Below are 19,704 nucleotides of genomic sequence, written 5' to 3' on the forward strand. Positions count from 1 at the left end.
CACAGCCTTTGTCGTGCATCTATGGCTGCGTCCAACTTTCAGAAACGAACGGTTGAAAGAGAAGCAAATGAGGCTATTAGATCTAGTTGAAGTATCTCGCTTTTGACATTGCTTTACAGTAAGCTTGATATGTCGAGTAGTTGTTGCTCAGCGTGCATGTTGTCATATAAAGATTTCTTCATAATGAATGGAAGCAAGCACTTTTCTACTAATGTTGAAAATGTGCTGCAAGCCAAGACCAAAATTGTGAAATATGAAAAAGTGTACCTGTCGCAAATAATCATGAAGTAATCATTATATGAAAGCTCTAACTTTGACCTCTTTCATATTGGAAGGACCTACACAGTCTCAACGACTAATTTTTTAGCATGCAAGCATGTACATGGCCACGTAGTTTGCATGCTCTCTTAGAGCATCTGTTCACGCACTGGCTCCATGTGCTTCTACAAGCTCGCACAAATACGTGACCAGCTCATTCTCATTCAATCTTGCACAGTGGCTGTGCGTGCTTCTGTGAGCTCGCTCATGGGCTCATTCAAACTCACAAGAACTTGTACAATCTCATGCGTTCCTGCACAGTGGCTCTACGTGCTCTCATAAATCCACGTTTAATCTACCAAGAACTCACATATTCTTATACATTCTCATTCGCTCTCACACTTTCTTGTACAGCTCACATACAATTTTTTCAGTAGGGTTACTAACTGGCGTCCGCGGCCTCGTGCATGCACGCGCACGAGCTGTCACAACGTGCTCGTCTAATAAACGTCTATTGTCCATTGTTCGCTAATCAAGTGTCCGGCTACCTCACTTCCTCGATTGCACCCCACAAGAACGCAACACTGACGAAGAGAGGATGGGATTAACCAAGCCTGGAATCCGATGGAACAGCAAGCAAAGAGCAGCGACAGTGAGCCAGCCAACGAGGCATCGAGTAGCACATCGAACGTCGCATTGACCAGAGTAAGCACGAGCCGTCTGGGAAACATCAAGCCGTACGACGAGTCGACAAGCGACTGGTCGTCGTACGAAGAAAGACTTACCTCGTGTTTGCGAATCAGCCAAGTCGCAGAGGAGGATAAGGTGCAAGCATTTCTAAGCCTTTTCGGTCCCAAGACATACGTTCTGCTGAAGTCTCTGCACCGGAGCTGCCGTCAGTGCAGACGTTCGAGACACTGAAGAGCTTGCTCAGAAGACACCTCGCACCACAGACGTCCGTCATCGCGTAAAGGACGAAATTCTACAAGCGATCGCAAGGAGAGGAAACCATTGCGGAATTGGTCGCAAAACTGTGCAGTTTGGCTTAGACATGTGAATTCGAAACTTTCCTCGGCCAAGCGAGACCGTTTTGTCTGCGGCCTGAAGAGAGCAGGTCGCGTCCTGCTTACGGAAGGAAAGAAGCGGTCGTTCCAAAGTCCTTCTCATTAGGGAGGACAAACATTCTTCTTACCAACATTTGAACACTGGGAATGCTCAGACTCCCTGGACTGCTGCACACTTTTGACGCCAAAAGCACGCAGATAAAATTCCATTTTTGGCTCCCAACAGAGCAAAATAGGCACTAGAAATATCAAAAGGGCAGGTGATTCGAAAGTCGGCGCACAGTATCTACCTCAAAATGAGAACAAAAAGACAGGCGCATTGATTTAGGACCTCAAGAAAGGCATGAAACATAGAAGCAGTTGTCTTAAAGGGTTAGAGAAACCATATTACAAGGTTGTGCAAAGCTTGTTACTGTTTGAAGACCATCACAGTCAAGTGTTAGACTCAAGTGAAGCGTAGTTTGTGGAAATGCTCGCTCTAGCATTCCGATCCTATTGATAGCGCATTGACTGTGACGTAGGTTCATTGAAAAAAAAAACATAATCAAGTATTTGTGACGTGATTGCACAGTTTTCTGACGTAAGAGACGATGCTGCTGTTCATCTCTTTTCAGCTGTCCTTTCGCACCCGTAGCGTTCTAAGAGCTCTAACGCACGGACAGCACGACAGCTCACTGTAGCCAAAATTATGCTTAATGGCAATATTTATTCACTAAAAGTTTCGAAGGCTGCAGCCGACGGCGCGGCAATGGTCGGCAGACAGCGTTGTTGTCGGTCGCCGTAGCCGAGACCGGAGTGGCCGGCGACGCAGCAGTGAGGCAGTGTAGCACTCCTTGGCTTTGTACCAGAAAAGACATATGTTATCAGGACTGCCTGCTGCATACTTGCGCAACTGTCGCCAAAACTATACTCGATGACTGTTTTAGATCGCTAAGATTTGTGAATTTTCTCTAAACGATCACCATATTCGCACACATGAAGCGGCGCTCGAAACGGCGCACGAAAGGAGTGCTTCGATCAGTGCGATTCAAACTATATACTCGCGATCATTTACACGCGCTGCTTCATAGTCAAAGCCTCTCCCGCTTTTTTAATTTTTCCCGGCCGCTCGCATAGTATAAGAATTTTGGCAATATTGTAGCGAAGTGAGCGGCCGACATCGGCACTGCTACGAGTAACAAGTTGTCGGGGAGCGAGTTAGCGACAGCTGTTCGCAGGCGACAACGGCATGTTTCCGAGTATTTCGTGTTGGCACGGCGTGACAGGATCGCCAAAACGGCGCAAACATGTTTACGGATGCAGTTGATTATAGTGAACTAGATACAGTTGACCAACTCTTTCCGCAGTGTGAGCGCATGAGAGCATATGGCGAAGTCACACTGCAGACGACGCGCCTGCTCCTTGACATCACGAGTGTTTGGCCCACGTGACATTTCAATGTTACGCCTTCTGTTTCTTGCCGTCAAGTAAAAACCTGGAAACTACGAACCTAAACCGAAACTGCTGTATACTAATAATACGATAATAAATTATTTAATGTGATTTTGGGCTTCTAACACCGTGCTCTATGCTTACAGAATCACTACGCACCATTTACAACGCAAAAGTACAGCCCAAAAATTTGGTGTCCCTTTAAAGCTATCCTGCGACATATAATGCAATTCACAGGCTGGTCGCTGTCTGTCAAGAGAACTTGTTGGGGATAGTGTTAAAAACCCTTTATTGCACGTTTGATGCGCATGAATAAGCAAAATATTGGCAGTGGCTTAGCTCGGCCATGCCAGGATATACGTAGCGAAAGCTAAGGCTATAGTCGAATCGCATTGTCCGTTCTACGTCGAGCAACTGTTCCTTGTCTAATGCACTGTCAGCCTGACGTGCTGCCTTTCGGGCCGCGTCACTCTTATGCCTATTCTCTAGGCGAGCGGCACGTTGTTCTTCGGTTCCTTGAGCCCACTGAAGTGTCTTGGTCGCATTCCATCGTTCATCACGGGCCGTCTTCAGTGAAGCATGGACTCCGGTCTCTCTTCCGGCTGCTGTCACTGCTGCTAACGGTCGAGACATCGAACGTTAAACGTGCTTGTCTCGCGGCCGCATGTTCACGGCGTTTAGCCAGTCATTCGGCGCGCTGTTCCTCTGTTTCCTGGGTGATTCGTTTCCTATAGCTCGTTCGGATATCGATTCCAGGCCTCCTCTTGCTTAGCAGACTTGTCGCCGTTCATACTGCCGCCTCAACGGTGGTTGCGGCACACGCAAGGTCTTCTTTTCAATCCACCGACATATATGCTATCTGGCATACGACACAGCTGGCAAAGCGAGCGAAGGCTATCGCAACGATGAGGCAAGCGGTGTGACGTCCTACCAAACGGCGGCGGCGGCTTGGCGGCTCCGCGGCGAGCTCGCGGCGTCCGCCAGCCACGCCGGTTGCTAGGCAACGGCTCAGGGTTTTTCTGTGCCTCCTCGGAGCACCGCCACAGTAAAATCTCAAGTTTGTGGCCAATGTAGCTTTCGCTACAATAAAATGCAAATACAACTGTTGTAAACCCTCAAGGTACTTGCTAAAAGACAAGGTGTTCTATGCCCAGCGCCAGAATTGGACCGTTCTGATACAAAAATGAAAGCAAACAATAAAATAAAAGCCAGCATACCGCGGTGGTGCGGCGGTTAGGGCGCTTGACTACTGTTCCCAAGGATGCGGGATCAAATCCTGGCCACGGCGGCCGCTTTTCGATGAAGGCGAAAGGCAAGGCGCTCGTTTGCTATGTGATGACCGTGCACATTAAAGTTCCCTAGGTGGTTGAAATTTCCGAAGCCCTCCATTTCGGCCTCTTTCAATCTATATTAAAAGTTAAATTTAATTTAAATTACCTCATATATTATTTGAAAATCTTCACTCGTACACGAACTAAGCTCTCTCCTATTGCAGACATACACTGAGCTTCAACATTAATTAATACTTTACTCTTAATGTAAATATTGTATTGCTGTTACAGCCTTCAAGCGCCTTTGTCAATTTGGGTGGACACCTACCCTTAATTAGGTCAAGGGTTTTCGGTTCCGGCGAGGCGAAACCCGAAGTTGCATCCCGAGTAGTAGAGCTAGCGCTTTAATTCCCAAGTCGCAAGCCTATGGCCGGCCAGCGCTCGGCCCTAGTCAATATGGCGAACTAAATCTCATCGGGCTGAGCTTGGCCGCCCACCTCGGTCCGAGGTCGGAGATGGACAATTGTCTAGACGACCGATTGTCGGCCATCGACCTCAGGCCTACGAGTATGGCCGACTTGACCAGCCTATTGCCGAGCTAGGGTCATTCATCGGCCATGGCTTACCCTTGTATGGCCCACCTACGTCGGCGGTACTCGCTGCCCGGTGGTTTATCCGTATCTAATCAGTGGTGCACTCATTCATGGCCTGTGGTTTACTCATTCAACGTGGTAGGATCGCGCAGAGGGTTCGATTGGGTGCTATGGGCATTGCAATATGTCACCAGTGGATGTTTCGTTTGCAGTGTGTTTTCTTCGCACCTCTTACACTGTGGTTCAAGTTCTCGCTTAGAAAAGCGCCTGATTTCTTCACGCCTGCAGAGCTGGACGGAACTTTTTTTTCGTCTCAGAAAAACTGGTACAAGATCGTATAAACTGCGCGGCTACGAGCTCGCCAAACACACAAACCACCAGACAGTTCTAGTTTAAACATCGATTGTTATTATAGTTCAAATAGTTTGCTAATTAAAATTCCTTATAAAATTTATGATGTCCGCTTCAGAAAACAGTCTGTTCATCAAATTATTTTCCTTCTCACTTGACCGCGCCGCGGTTACTGAACGGTTATTAGGAAGCAGCCCTGTTCGACTGCTCCGACCCGGCGAGCCATGGAGGAAGCCCTCGACCGAGCCCGAAACGCGATGGTCGCAAATTGGCTCCTGCAATGAGGAGCTCGCCTAGTGATCGTGAGAGGTGGTCTCAGCTAACTGAAACTTCCTCCCTTTAAGATACGTGTAATAAAGTTTTTCACTGACAGACAGAGACAGACAGACAGGCTGGCCGGATGGCTGGCTGGCTGGCAGGCTGTTGATCAAAATTATTCGAGTTCGATCCCGGCCGCGGTGGCCGCTTTTCGATGAAGGCCAAAAGCAAGGCGTTCGTAGGATGTGCACGTTAAAGAACCCCACGTGGTCGAAATTTCCGGAACGCTCCATTACGGTGTCTCTATATACCCAGTCGTTTAAGGACGTTAAACAGCAAAAACCAAACCTTCTTTTTTGAGTATTGTATATTTTATGAATTTTTCGAAATGCTTGTGGAACCGCTCAGTAATTTGAGAAGACAAGATGGTAGAGAACAGCAAACAAGAATGTATTTTTAAAAGTTTTGTGTACCAAAAAGCACCAAATTAGCATACAGTGTTCACAGCGCCCCGGAAATATATACATGCAACTCCCTAGGCCGACGAGACTAGAAGTCAAGGAGAACTGAGCAATGAAACCAACTTAGAAATCCTGTTCTATAGAAACTTAACAATACTATAGGCTAGAAAAGTCTGCCTAGAAGAGCGGTCATTTTGTTTTGGAAAGGCTTATGGAAATCTTCACAACTTAGTAAGTCTTTTTTTTTTAGGACAGTGAGTAATGCCAGCCGCTCCAAACTTCAGAGCGTTTTGACCTGTATTCTTTTTCGTTGCTGCCTACAGGCGGGTTGGTTGAGAGGAAGATTCGGAGCATGGTGTGCGTGCTTGAGAGCCCGTGAGAAGATGGACAATGTCAAACTGGGCTTGCGGAGAGCGAAGGCGGCCTTCGCCAAGGCCGCCCTGCAACAACACAACAGGCACCTCTCATTCATGAAGCGGCGTGATCTGGACAGCGTCATCCTCGACGACGATGACCAGAGTGAGTTTCGCTTCGCTCGTTTAGTGGCGGAAGCCAACGCTCAAATTGTTTCTTTTCCAAATTCGGGTGCCACCAGACTGCCTTTGCTCAGTACTCAAAATTCGCTCACTATTACGCCCCTAATTGCGGAAGATGACATATTTCGGAGGTCACCTCTCTTGCTATTTTGCACTGGGTAACATTTAAAAGATGGGAATGTTGAAAGCCATTGGCGGCGAGCACATGGTGCGAATGCGGAGCCAGAAAGCAGTTGTTTAAGGCAGCCAATTTTCCCGCTCTAGGCGCATATCTTCAGCTGATGGGATGGGCGAAGATTCTAGTCAGCGATGGCTCGGATAAGAGTGTCTGAAGCTTGGGCAGATCTGGACCATATCTAGCGAAGCCGCTTCGAGCGTTAGTGAGGCACTCAAAATATCTTGACGCGAGCTGCGTTGCATTGCGGTGGTGGTGGTGTTCATGCACCCACTCCCTGCGGACTGACGCCTGTGCCTAGGTATATGTACTTGGTAGCGAAGGCCCCATAGACGCCATACGTTCAAAGCATGGCGGCTCATGGGCACTCCAGCATGACATCACGCGTAGTTTATTTTGGCTTGAAACAAGTTTTGTCGATAGAGACGCCACGCACTTTCGGCCCACGGACGGAATGCGCGCAGACCCTCTCCGGGGTCCCGCCTCGGACTCGACGGGGGGTGCTCTGCTCTGCTGCGAAATAGCTCTCGGGTTATAATGAGATTCTTCTTGAGGGGGGGAAGAGAAGGGGGGGATTACACGGCCCTATAACTGTCTCCTGTACTTGCAGGGATACACCGCAACGGGGCCGAGTAGAGGGGAAGGGGGAATGAAAGAGGGGAGAGGAAGGGGGAGCGAAAGCGTTGTCATTGGTAGTCGATGTCGAAGACCCCTGAAGAAAAAAGGCCAAACATGGAAGGGTAAACACTCATACAACAAGGATTGGAGGATTTTGAAGCGGGGACGTGCCACGCAAAGGAGGAAGCCTTCATGACATATGTAGAGATAATTGTGAGGTTTAAAGAGAGAGGAAAAGAAAAAAAAAAGAATAAAAAATAAAAAAAAGAAAATCTGATAGGGAGATTTGGAATGTCATAGATGCTTATGCGAGCAATTGGATGCGCGCGGGGGGAGGAGTGGGGCCTTGCAGAAGGGGCAAAGAGCCTTGTGGGATAATATAGAAGGAGATAAGATAATAATAATAATAAAAAAGAGTAGTCTGAGGGCATTATTTGAAATGCAAGAGATAGGCTGGGAAGGAAGGGCCTTTGCAGAAGGTGCATAGGTCCTTATGGAATATATAAAGGAAGAATTGATGATACTAAACAGACAAAAAAAAAAAAAAAAAGAAGAAGAAGAGGGAAAAAAAAAAAGTAGTCTGAGGGCATTATTTGAAATGCGACAGATGTGCTGGGATGGAAGGGCCTTTGCAGAGGGTGCATGGGACCTTATGGGATATATAAAGGAAGAATTGATGGTAATAAACACCACAAAAAAAAAAAAAAGAAGAGGAGGGAGAAAAAAAAAAGTAGTCTGAGGGCATTATTTGAAATGCAAGAGATAGGGCCTTTGCAGAAGGTGCATGGGACCTTATGGAATATATAACGGAAGAATTGATGATGATAAACACACACACAGAAAAAAAAAAAGAAGAAGAAGAGGGGGAAAAAAAAAGAAAGGATTCTGTGCACATTACATGAATTGCTACAGATAAAAGTTAGACGATTTGCGGGCAGTTGGTTGCGCGCAGGAGTGAGAGAAGGTCCTTGTGCAAAAAGGGCCTTATAGGACTTAAAAAAAAACACACACACACACACACACACACACACACACACAGGATAAAAAAAAAAATGGAACTGGTATTATGCGGGGAATGGCGCGGGAGTGGCACACTGAATTGGTGAGAGTTGCTGGCAATAATTTGCGCACTAGGGGAAGATGGAAAGTGTTCACAGTTTTGCACTTAGTCCACTGTCCCGTAGGAATAACAGGAGCACTTTGAGGGCACTTTGCACTTTGTGGGGAGGGCCAGACGGGTGAAGGATCTCGCATGTGTTAGCACAGGGAAGTCCAAGATTTCGGTAACCTTCCCGTAGGAGGTGTCGCGGTTGCGAGTACGCAGGGCACATACACAGAACGTGTTCGAGTGTTTCTGCGTCACCGCACGACGCACACCGGGGAGACATTCCTCGTAGTCGGCTAGCGCGCACACCGGTCCAAACACATCCGATGCGGAGGCGCAACAGCAGAACATAGTCTCTCCGGGCGAAGAGGCGAGTATTAACTGCACGGAAGGGGTGGCCGCTGGCGATGCGAGGGTCAGGGTGGTGGGAAATGGTGTGTCGCGCGATTGCAAGACGAGCACAGTCATATGTGGTGTTGTCCGCGCACATGGGAACGGACGGGTGGTGGGCTGATCGAGCGAGCTCATCAGCAAGTTCGTTGCCCCCTATCCCACAGTGCGATGGGATCCATTGTAGGACTGTATCGCAGCCGGATTCGGCGAGGCGTTGGAAGTTGCTTGCGCATACTTGCAGTAGGCGAGGTCCTTTGCTAGGCTGCGCAAGGGCCTGAAGCGCTGCCCTCGAATCGGTGAGAATGGCAGCATTTTTAATTTCAGGGCTTTCCAGGAGAAGAGTGGCTGCCAGATTGAGTGCAGCTATCTCAGCTGTTTGTGACGAGGAAGGGAAGTGTAGCCTGCCTAATTTAGAGGTGTCCAAGTCGGGAATCACACATGCGGCAGCTGCGGATTTTTCTTGCTGACGAACTGACCCATCAGTAAAGATGAGAGTCCGGTGACGAAAATCCGTGTGAATTTTGGATGCGGCCTCTTGCTGAAGCGCGCATACGGGCGTGTCTCGTTTGCTCTTCACACCTGGGAGACCCTGGTAGATGCGGGGCGGACAGATCTCATGTGGGGGTTGTGGAGCAGCAAGGGGCGGTGGAGGGGGGCCCAGTATCTCACGGAAGAGGCACATGACGCTACCGATGCGTGTGTTGGGTTTGGCTGAAATTCTGCGAAGAAGTTTAGAGCCATCTTGTGCTCGGTGAAGCCGCTCGATGTGGTTGAGGGCAGTTTTGAGTGCTCTTAGTGAGAGGGGGATGGTGCGGGTTTCTGCATAGGTCGCTGCCACCTGAGATCCGTTGGGGAGACCGTATATGTGTCGTATGGTGTTCCTATGGCATGTGTCCAGCCTTTTCCATTGGAGTGGGCTGAGGCTGAGCAGGGGAAGGGCATACAATGCTCTGGCTGAGGCGATCGATTCATGGATTCTTGCACAGAGCGGGGGAGAGGCTCCTTCACCTTTGGCTAGGAGACGAAGCGCTAGTTTACCTATGCGCTTGGTGTCTGCACACACTTTATCCACCGCAGGGCGCCAGGTGATGCGGGAATCAATTTTGAGGCCGAGGTAAACAACCGTTGTGCGCCAAGGCAGGGGGGTTGGCCGCACCGACCTTGGACATCTGGTGGGAGAGGGTGTGAGAGGTACCGAATGGACCGTGCCGCCACCGAAACGGACCCTTTTCGGTCAATGTATGTTGTGTACGCCGTGCGAGCTAGTGTTGTAAACGAAGGGACAATAAATCTGTTCCGTTGTTTTGTTTAGACGACTGTGTCGACTACTCAAGTCTTTTTATAAAACCGCAGCGTGGCATTGACAATCCTGCACATTTTAAAGGTTGTTGTTGCTTTTCAGCGCGCGCCAACGTTTGCTATGTAAAAATTTCGAGTTTCTGTTGTTTACGCCCTTGTTTATGAGCAGTAATCGCTCCAGCACAATGAAACTGATTAGCAAAGGTGGCGGCCTAGAAAGGCAGTAACACTTTCAGACATAAACCAAGCATTCAAAATCATATTGCAAATACTGCTGCAAGTCATGCAAGTACTTTGGCCCTGTACTTTGTCTCTCAGCACAGCAAGGTGTGGTCCAGAAACACTGGTGCAACCGGACAGTCGTGCCCAGTTGCATGCCCAGTTTCCAATAGAGTGTACGACGGGTACAATTGTGGTTTTTATATTCACGGTTTATTTCATCAAGCAAGCAAATACAGCAATACAGAAGAACAATAACAAATGCATGTTGCAGACACAGGGCCGGATTATAAAGGGTTCGAAGGGTTCAAATGACTCGGGCCCTCCGTTCTCAGGGGCCCCAAAAGAGGTGAAAAAATGAAATGGCAGGTTTCGAGGTTTGGTCCGAAAAATATTCAAGCAATATCTTTCCTTATTTTCCACGATTAAACTCGGATCATATGTATTGTAATTTCGAATGTTTCAAAACTATTCGTTGCATAGTACGCTTAATCCAAAGCTAGCCTTATAGCTCGCCACTCAAAGTGCAATATTTTTTACTCGCCCAAGTAGATAACAAAAAACCAAATAGCTTTAGCAGGTTTTGACTGAATGCAGTTGAGTTTAACTGGTCCCAGCTGGAACTCAACTGCAATGGTTCAAGATGTCTACCAGCTGGCAGTCAGGGGATCTTAATTGGCGATAAAATGACCCCAAGTGGTTCTAGGAGGCTTTCAATTGGAGGTCAGCTCGTACCAGCGTACAAACCAACTGACCTCTATCATTGCATATCGGATCTAAACGCTACACTTTCGACGCATCGTCTGATACTGTTAAAGAAGTCGCATAGCAGTTCCCTAGTCGCCAACCATCGACAAAACATCGACCCAACACGCCCCGCAATGTTCTTTCGTTTTCCGCCATATTCACTAACATCCCGAGCTTCCTTCCTAAACGTGAACTCGTATCAAACATCTCGTCATCCAGGAGCAACATACTTATATTAACTGAAACTTGGCTAAAAAGTGATATAACGGATGCTGAAGTACTAACTGATTTGCCTGATTTCAATGTATATAGAAATGATTGGAAAGATTTACGGGGTGGTGGTGTCCTTGTTGCAATTCATAGGGATATATCATGCTCTGTTGTTGACGTCACTTCTGACATCGAGTCATTATGGCTCATTTGTCGCACTCCCCCGTAACAGTACTTCTCGGCGTTTGCTACAGACCTCCGCAGACTAATCCTGACTTTCCACGTCATCTCAATAATACCATTCATAAACTTCTTTCCACATATTCAAATGCTTACATCCTTCTTTTCGGTAATTTTAACTATCCTGACATTGACTGGCAGAACTTAACTAGCTCCGTAATAACATGTCATGCAGAGGAAAAGAACTTTATCGAAATGTGTCTAAATTTTAACCTTACGCAGTTAGTGTCGCAGCCAACCCGTGTGACACGAGCATCGGCAAACGCACTCGATTTGATATTAACCAATAGCCTCGAAAAACTAACATCTATCGGTTATCTTTCGGAAATCAGTGATCACAAAGTCATACATGTTTCAATTTTCATTTCGCTCTACTAAAAAACAGACATCTGAAAAAACAACACGTCTATACGATAAAGGCAACTATAACGCAATAACTGAAAATCTTAACATCTTCTTTCCTGAATATGAAGCTGCATTTCACACTCGCTCAATTCATGAAAACTGGTTGATTTTCAAGAACAAATTAAGCAATCTCAGTGATACGTTTGTCCTAATGATTACTTTTCACACTAACCGCAATAAACCCTGGTTTACCCGTCCTTCAAAAGGCCAAAAAAAAAAAAAAAAACTACTTTTTCGCTCCGCCAAACGCATCGACACACCCGCCGCATGGAAAAAATACTACGAAATTGAAAAATTATGCTTACATTCCGTTCGCTTTCATGAACCTGTTACTGATAACGACTGCGCAGGTATTTTTAACCATGCATTCGCATCTGTATTCACCACCGAGTTTGACGCGCCTCCACACTTGTCATCCTTTCACTCAGAATCCTTCATGCCGGCTATCACCTTTAGCGTAGAAGGGATCTCATCCATAATTAATAATATGAAACTTTCATCCGCAGCTGGTACGGACCTAATTAATTCAAAACTTTTGAAGAATGTGAACACTACTTGTGCCGCCTATTTATGTCTCCTTTTTTCACCGTCACTCTCTCCAAGAATCATTCTAGCTGACTGGAAACAGGGAAAGGTCATTCCAGTCTACAAATCTGGTAGCAGAGACTTACCTTTGAATTACCGCCCCATTTCCTTAACTAGCGTACCATGTAAAATAATGGAACACGTCGTATACTCACAAATCATCAATTTTCTTGACTCAAACGAATTTTTTCATCCTTCGCAACACGGATTTCGCAAGGGCCTTTCATGTGAAACCCAACTAGCACTCTTTCTTCATGACTTACATACTAATCTCGACCGTAACATGCAGACCGATGCCATTTTTCTAGATTTTGCGAAAGCCTTTGACAAGGTCCCTCACCGCCGTTTATTACTAAAACTTTCGCAGCTCAACCTACAACCTAATATCTGAATATTTTTAATATTTTAAAATATTCAAAGAATTTTTAACTAATCGTTCGCAGTCAGTCTATGTTAACGGCCACCTGTCTAATTCCGTCCCAGTAACATCCGGCGTCCCGCAAGGATCTGTCCTTGGTCCCCTTCTATTCCTAATATATATTAACGACTTGCCCATGCATGTTTCCTGCAATATTAGAATGTTCGCGGATGATTGTGTCATTTACCGTACCATTAACAATCGTGATGATCGACACACCCTTCAGGCAGATCTTAACAGTGTATTAAACTGGTGCAATAATTGGTTGATGTCCCTTAATCCTACTAAATGCAGATTCATATCACTTTCTCGTCGTCGTAACCCTTATCGCTTTTATTACTCGGTTTATAATACACCAATTGAGCTAACAGAATCGTACAAATATCTGGGAATCACCATCTCTCCTGATCTGTCATGGCGCGTTCATATCAGTAACATCATTTCAGCAGCAAATAAAACACTAGGTTTCCTTAAGGGTCATCTTCGTCTTGCCCCACCTCAGGTAAAGCTGCTCGCATACAAATCACTGGTAAGACCGAAATTAGAATATGCATCTGCCATCTGGAACCCACAACAAGCATACCTAATCACTGCATTGGAATCTGTTCAAAATCGTGCCGTCCGGTTAATTCATTCCTCATACTCATACGACATCAGTGTTTCAACTTTGAAAGTGAAATCCGGATTGCCTCTCTTCTCATTTCGTCGCCGCATCGCTAGCTTCGCTCTCTTTCACAAGTTTTTTTTACTCTTCTCTGAATCAAGCACCGTACATGACAGCCGCAGCAGGCATATCTCACCGCACCAGTCACCCACTGCAAGTTGCTCGCCCACCATCGCACACTACTACTTTTTCTTCTTCGCTCTTTTCTCGAACAGCTTCAGATTGGAACGGCCTTCCCTATGACATCGTCGTTATCGCTTCGCCATCTGTTTTTATGAGCGGATCATCTTCAATGTTTATTAGTCATTACGATTTTTTGTATTTTCATATGTATTCCCACCCCTTATGTAACCCCCCCCCCCCCCCCCCCTTGAAAAGGGGGCCTTTAAGGAATAAAACTGAACTGAACTGATTACTGCTGTTCAGGTCAGTTGTGTATTTTATTGTCCAGAGCGTAAGCAGTAAAGATGTAACAAAAGTCCCGGCAGCACTGCGGAATCTGCAGCGGAAGAATGTAAAAGCCTAAGCATTGCTGCTGCACACGGTACATCGCGCCCCCTTGTCGAACACAACCAGCGTTCCGTCGAACGCATCAAAGTTCACCGGCGTTCTATAGCTGGTTTATAGGAAAGGAAAGGCGCAGTGTCTGTAACTCGCGGAGCCTCCCTGACATCACCATGAGCCTAGAAAGGGTTTCGCCCTAATAATTGGTTCACAGCAAGGGAAAGGCGCAGTATTTGTCAAACTTGTTTCTGTGGACACAAGAAGTCGTTTTGTGGTACCATCGAGTCCACACGCTAGCGACTGGGTTTTCACGTAATGAGGCTTTAAAACAATAAATTGTTGTTATAGATTGCGACGACTCATACCTGACAGCCATCTGAGAAATGTGTCGCTGCTGAGAGCCGAGGACGAAATTCTCAGGAGGGTACTTTGAAGGTCTCATCAAAAAACTCTTCCCGCAGAAGGCTCGAGAGTGCTTATCGAAACCTAAGTACATTTCTTAACTTGCTTCAAAGTGGAATGAACAAAGCAGACATGTTATAATAATACACACCCCATGAAAAGCTGAATTCCTGAGAAATATTTAAACTTACATTTGCTTGTTTCTGCAAGCATTTATTGTTTTTGAAAAAAAAAAAAAAAGATAGCAGAAGTAAGCTTCGCCTTAGACGCTATAGCGCGGCTTCAGTGTTCCCCCCACATTAAAAGAAAGTGCATGTACGCGAACGAGGCTCCAGATAGCATGGGGGAACGGCAAAAAACAACGGCAGATGTTGAAGAACCTCTTGTCCTAGCACGTGTCCGTCTTTGATTTCGCGCAATCTGACGGCTCTCACCGTTTTCTGCTGTCACGCGCACGCCACAGGATTGACACGGAATCTGCCCATCCGATCCGCCAAAAAGCCGTACCGCGTGTCGCCGTCAGAGCGCAATGTGATCACCGAGCAAGTTGGACATGTTGAACAGGGGCGTAATCCAGGAGTCCTCCAGTTTTTGGGCTGCTCCCGTGATATTGGTAAAAAAAAAAAAAAAAAGGACGGAACATGGAGGTTCTGCATCGACTACCGTCGCCTCAACTCCATCACTAAAAAGGATGTGTATCCTCTCCCGCGCATCGACGATACCTTAGATTGCCTTTTCTCTGCATCTTATTTCTCTTCAATTGATTTGCGATCGAGGTATTGGCAGATTCCGATGGGCCCCGGTGACAAAGAAAAAACTGCATTTGTTACGCCGGACGGCATATTTGAATTCAATGTGATGCCATTCGGCCTATGTAATGCGCTGGCCACTTTTGAAAGATTTATGAACACAGTACTGCGTGGTCTCAAGTGGGAAATCTGCATGTGCTTTTTAGACGGCGTTGTTATTTTTGGCCGGACTTTTACTGAACACAACAGGCGACTCGCTTTTGTTTTAGATTGCCTGCAGAAGGCTGAATTCTAAAATGTACCGTTTCGGCGAGCGTCTGGCGCTGGTACTCAGACATCTCGTCGACCACGATGGAGTTCGGCGAGATCCACAGAAGACTGCGGCAGTTGCAGCATTTGAACGACCCCAGAATCAAAAGGAGCTCCGCAGTTTTCTGGGGCTGTGCTCCTACTTTTGACGATTTATCCCAAGAATTGCCGGCGTCGCTTGCCCTCTGACGTCCCTTCTACAAAAAGACGTCCCTTTCGATGTGACGCGTCTTTCCACCAGCTAAAGTTTCTGCTTACGTCACATCCCATACTATGGCACTTCAACCCCCCGCTCCGACGGAAGTCCACACTGATGCAAGTGGGATTGGTGTTGGTGCTGTGCTTGTGCAACGTTAGGCAACCAGTGAGCATGTAATTGCGTATGCAAGCCGTTCCCTCAGCAAACCTGAGCGTAACTAAACTGTTACGGAGCAAGAGTGCCTCGTTGTAGTTTTCGCTGTTCAATGGTTTCGATGCTACCTATATGGACGCCATTTCACGATTGTGACGGACCATCATGCCTTGTGTTGGCTCATCAACCTTCGTGATCCACCTGGTCGTCTGGCACGCTGGGCCCTTCGTCTGCAGGGATATGACTTCACTGTCTCGTACAAGAGTGGCCGCAAACATGCCGATGCAGACTGCCTTCCACGTCTCCCCCTTCCTACGACCGAATGTGACTCTGCTGACTTCGATCACTACATCTTCTCCGTTGTTCCCGAGTTTCCTGACGCCTCGGCTCTGCGGACTGTGCAAGAGACCGACATAAGCCTCGAGCCACTGCTTGCGGCGGCGCGGGATTCCACAGCTCCCAGCCCCCTCTGTCTCCGTGATGGCCTTGTGTACAAAAAGGCTTACTCCAGCACCGGTACGAATTTTCTACTTGTGGTTCCCGAGAGTTACCGCTCGTGCATCCTGCGTGCCATGCACGACGACCCCACTTCCGGTCACCTGGGCTCTGCACGAACCCTCCACCGTGCCCGCGACCAGTTTTATTGGCCGAAGATGTGCCAGACGACTGAGCGATATGTGGCGAGCTGCACTGAGTGCCAACGACTCAAACGTCCTACGTCCACGCCACAGGGCCTGCTGCATCCTGTGACTCCACCACATGGTGCATTTCAGAAAGTTGGAATCAACCTTATGGGTCCCTTCCCGAAATCTTCCGATGAAAATCGCTGGATCGTGGTTTGTGCCGACTACCTCACCCGCTACTGCCAAACGGCCGCTCTTCCTTCAGCCACCGCTCACCACGTGTCCATGTTCTTACTCCGTTCCGTCATCCTGCGCCATGGACCTCAGCGAGTGATCATCAGTGATCGAGGTCGGCAGTTTACGGCAGATGTTGTGGAAGAGCTTCTCCGTTTGTGCACGTCACATTTTCGACACTCCACACCATACCACCCTCAAACCAACGGTTTGACGGAGCGCACCAAACGAACTCTCGTCAACATGCTCTTATGTACTTGCATCAGACCACAAGAACTGGGATACAATATTGCCGTTTATCAGAGGTGGGCATTTGACCTCAAAAAGTGCAACCTCACCTCAACCTCAATAAAAATTTCCTGACCTCACTCAACCTCAACCTCACGCTTTGAGGTTGAGGTTTGACCAGGTGACCTCACCTCAATTTTTCTGATGCCATCACCGACCTCACTCAACCTCACCTCAAACTCAAACTGTGAGTTTGAGGTCGGTCGCTCGACCTCAAAAAAAGAAAAAAAAAAGAAAAGGTTTTTCACTTGAGAACACTAACTATAAAACGTCATGGCACAAGTCCTGTGCGGTGACACGCCATAATGACGACATAAATTTTAAACAACATTGAATATGATGAGGCTTACTTGTAAAGTAAAAAATTTGAAATGAACATTTGCGAGCGGGGCTACTGATTCATGGCAGGTCGACCTAATACCGGCCGTATAATTGGTCAGTTTCAACTCTTCGAATTTTATTTTTATTTGTTTTGATATGGTGACTTTTGACCTAATTCCCGCTGTAATGCTTGTGTGTCCTTGGCGCTGCTGGATGCGAACCCCTGAAGGTCTGCAGTGAAACGTCGCACATATCTGTGACCGTCAAATAGTGTTTCCTCATAACAAGCAAGTAATAATTTCTTGGTGAAGACATTTTCCTGCGAATTTAAATCGAATCGGATGACAAAATCACAAGCAATCTAATGTTTCTTCAATGTTACGTCTCTGTTACAAAAAAAAAAAAAGTAGATCGACCACTTACGTACATATGGAAGCTGTAGTACCATAGCATTCTTTTATCAAATTGACTTCTGACGTGGGACTTATCACAAGAGGCGGACAGAACAAAATGTTGCCATATGCAGAGATGCTTAGTTACGAAAAGGTAAAGCGTGCTTGACTTTTGACATTGCGCTACTTTCGATAATCCTGACGAGTGGGTTGTGCTGTATAGAACAAACGCCGTGACAAATTTTTGAAAGATTACCCTCCCTTCTACTTATAATAACTAACGGTGAATTTGCAGCCCCCGAACATTCATTTCATCATTGATGTAAGTTAAAGAAATAATACGTTGAATTAGAGATAATTCGCACATTACCTTGAGATGCCATGAGAAGCTCAAAAGCTGGTTTCCTTGTGCACACAGTTTCTTGTCGCAGTAAATGCATTCCAAGTTTAAAGTGCTTTTCGTTTCTTTTGCGTGGCTATTGTAACACAAATGGCCTTAGATGTCTTTTTCAATTCGACAACTGCGCGCGCACACATCATCGTCGGTATATTTAGATTTTTTCGCTATACCTGCCATAACTACACCTGCCATAACCGCAGCCATGTCATGCACCCTCGACGCCGAACGCAACAATGCGATAGACCTCGAAGAAGGGCAGACCTCAGCTGGAAAGGGCGGAAACTTCTGTCATGAATTACAGCAAGTCACCGACCACGGCATGGCTGCGTGTCTTCGCTTGAAAAAGACGGCCACGGTAAATGGCGAAGAACACAGCATGTTGTTTAGATGCTGCCTTTTTTTTTTGCCGATTTCGGGCGGCTCATCGACGCCGTTTGGGGGCGACTTCCAAGCAGACGTTCCAGGAACGATTGGTGTCGATGAGAACAGGGGGTTGAGACACCAGCTTCTAGTCGCGATGAGAGAAGCACGCCCACTGGGAGAATAAAGCGCGAACACTTAACCCATGCTACGGGAGTTGTTTCGTTTTTCTTCGACTGCAAAATATCCGTCAAGAGAGGAAGACTAGCGGGTGGTGAGCAGGGTGGCAACGCGTCTACACGGAGGAAGAGCAGAGTTTGAACACTGACGCGTCCCTCCTGCGAAACGATGAGATGCCTGCATGCTCGACAAGCGACAAAAGTCCGTGCAGCCGCCGTGGTGTTCCTAGAAGCGAGAAGGGCGTCTTTATATTTCGTTAGACCAACAGGAATACGCCAGTCGGAGGTATAACGCATAACCAAAAGCCAAGGAAGCAAAAAAAAAAAGAAAAAAAGAAAGAAAAGAATGTTGCGAGAGGAAGAATCTGCGAATTGTCTCTTCTGATTTTTTTTCTTAGGCGGGGGGGGGGGGGGGGGGTGACGATTGGCCGTACCGCAGAAAAGCGGCCGGTTGTGAGTAAACGCGGGTGCACAAACGCGAGAGGGGGCACTGGTAAGTGACCACACAAAACAAAAATAAGAAGTGAGATAAAATAGGGGTGGTGCAAGTGTACTGAAAAACTAAAGAGAAGAAGAGACGCAGATCTTCACTCGCGAATTCACACGCTCGAGCACCGCGCACACATCTCGCTCTCTCGCCCATACTGCCACTGTCCGTGTAACTCTCGGCCCCGTTGACAGAAACGCACTTAAAAATACCTAAAACTCACAAACTCCCGGGGGCGCGCGTATGTGCAGTGGCTTACTTTCCAAGAAATGCCGAATGGTTCCCGGGTCCGAGCTTTGTCCGCTAGTTGAGATCGTACACCGGCTGCGGAGCCGAAAGAGCAGCAGCCAGCTTACGAACAAAAGGCGCGCCCGCCACTTTGGCTGCAAGCTGTAAAACGGAGGGGAGGCCCTCGATAAACAAACATGTAAATGAAAAAGGCGCAAGCTCACGTAGGGTATGAGAAAGGAATGACTGCAAGCAGTCGTCAGTCACCTGTCTGTTCTTCAATGATTCTTCGAGAAGGGCACATTAAATTTACCTCTTTATGTAAGGGTTAATTTAATGTCTAGTGACTAATAATAATAATAATAATAATAATAATAATAATAATAATAATAATAATAAAAGAGGAGTGGATTGCACTGATACAACTATGATCTACCGTCCTATTGCTTTCTTTCCTTTTAACTAGTAACATATACAATAGCACAAACAGATTTTATTTACTAAAATACAGTGTTCATGGGGTGACTTTTCGTCAAGCCATTTATCTCTCGTCTCTTCTGCATCCTTGTTCTTTC

The 19,704-nt window shown here is 46.9% G+C and overlaps 1 protein-coding gene across 1 annotated transcript in view; it reads left to right on the top strand.

Annotated features, from left to right (window-relative positions):
• Positions 1–19,704, top strand: part of LOC146205621 (uncharacterized) — a 195,585-nt gene that overhangs the window by 25,323 nt on the left and 150,558 nt on the right. Inside the window, exon 2 of the mRNA XM_084607537.1 lies at positions 6,011–6,206. Within this exon, the coding sequence (XP_084463663.1) occupies positions 6,071–6,206 (136 nt within the window). The 5' untranslated portion in view covers positions 6,011–6,070. The remainder of the gene's footprint in view (positions 1–6,010; positions 6,207–19,704) is intronic.

This window comes from Amblyomma maculatum, chromosome 1 (genome assembly GCF_055883805.1).
Source record: "Amblyomma maculatum isolate TAMU_Amacu chromosome 1, ASM5588380v1, whole genome shotgun sequence".
Taxonomy (NCBI): Eukaryota; Metazoa; Arthropoda; class Arachnida; order Ixodida; family Ixodidae; genus Amblyomma; species Amblyomma maculatum.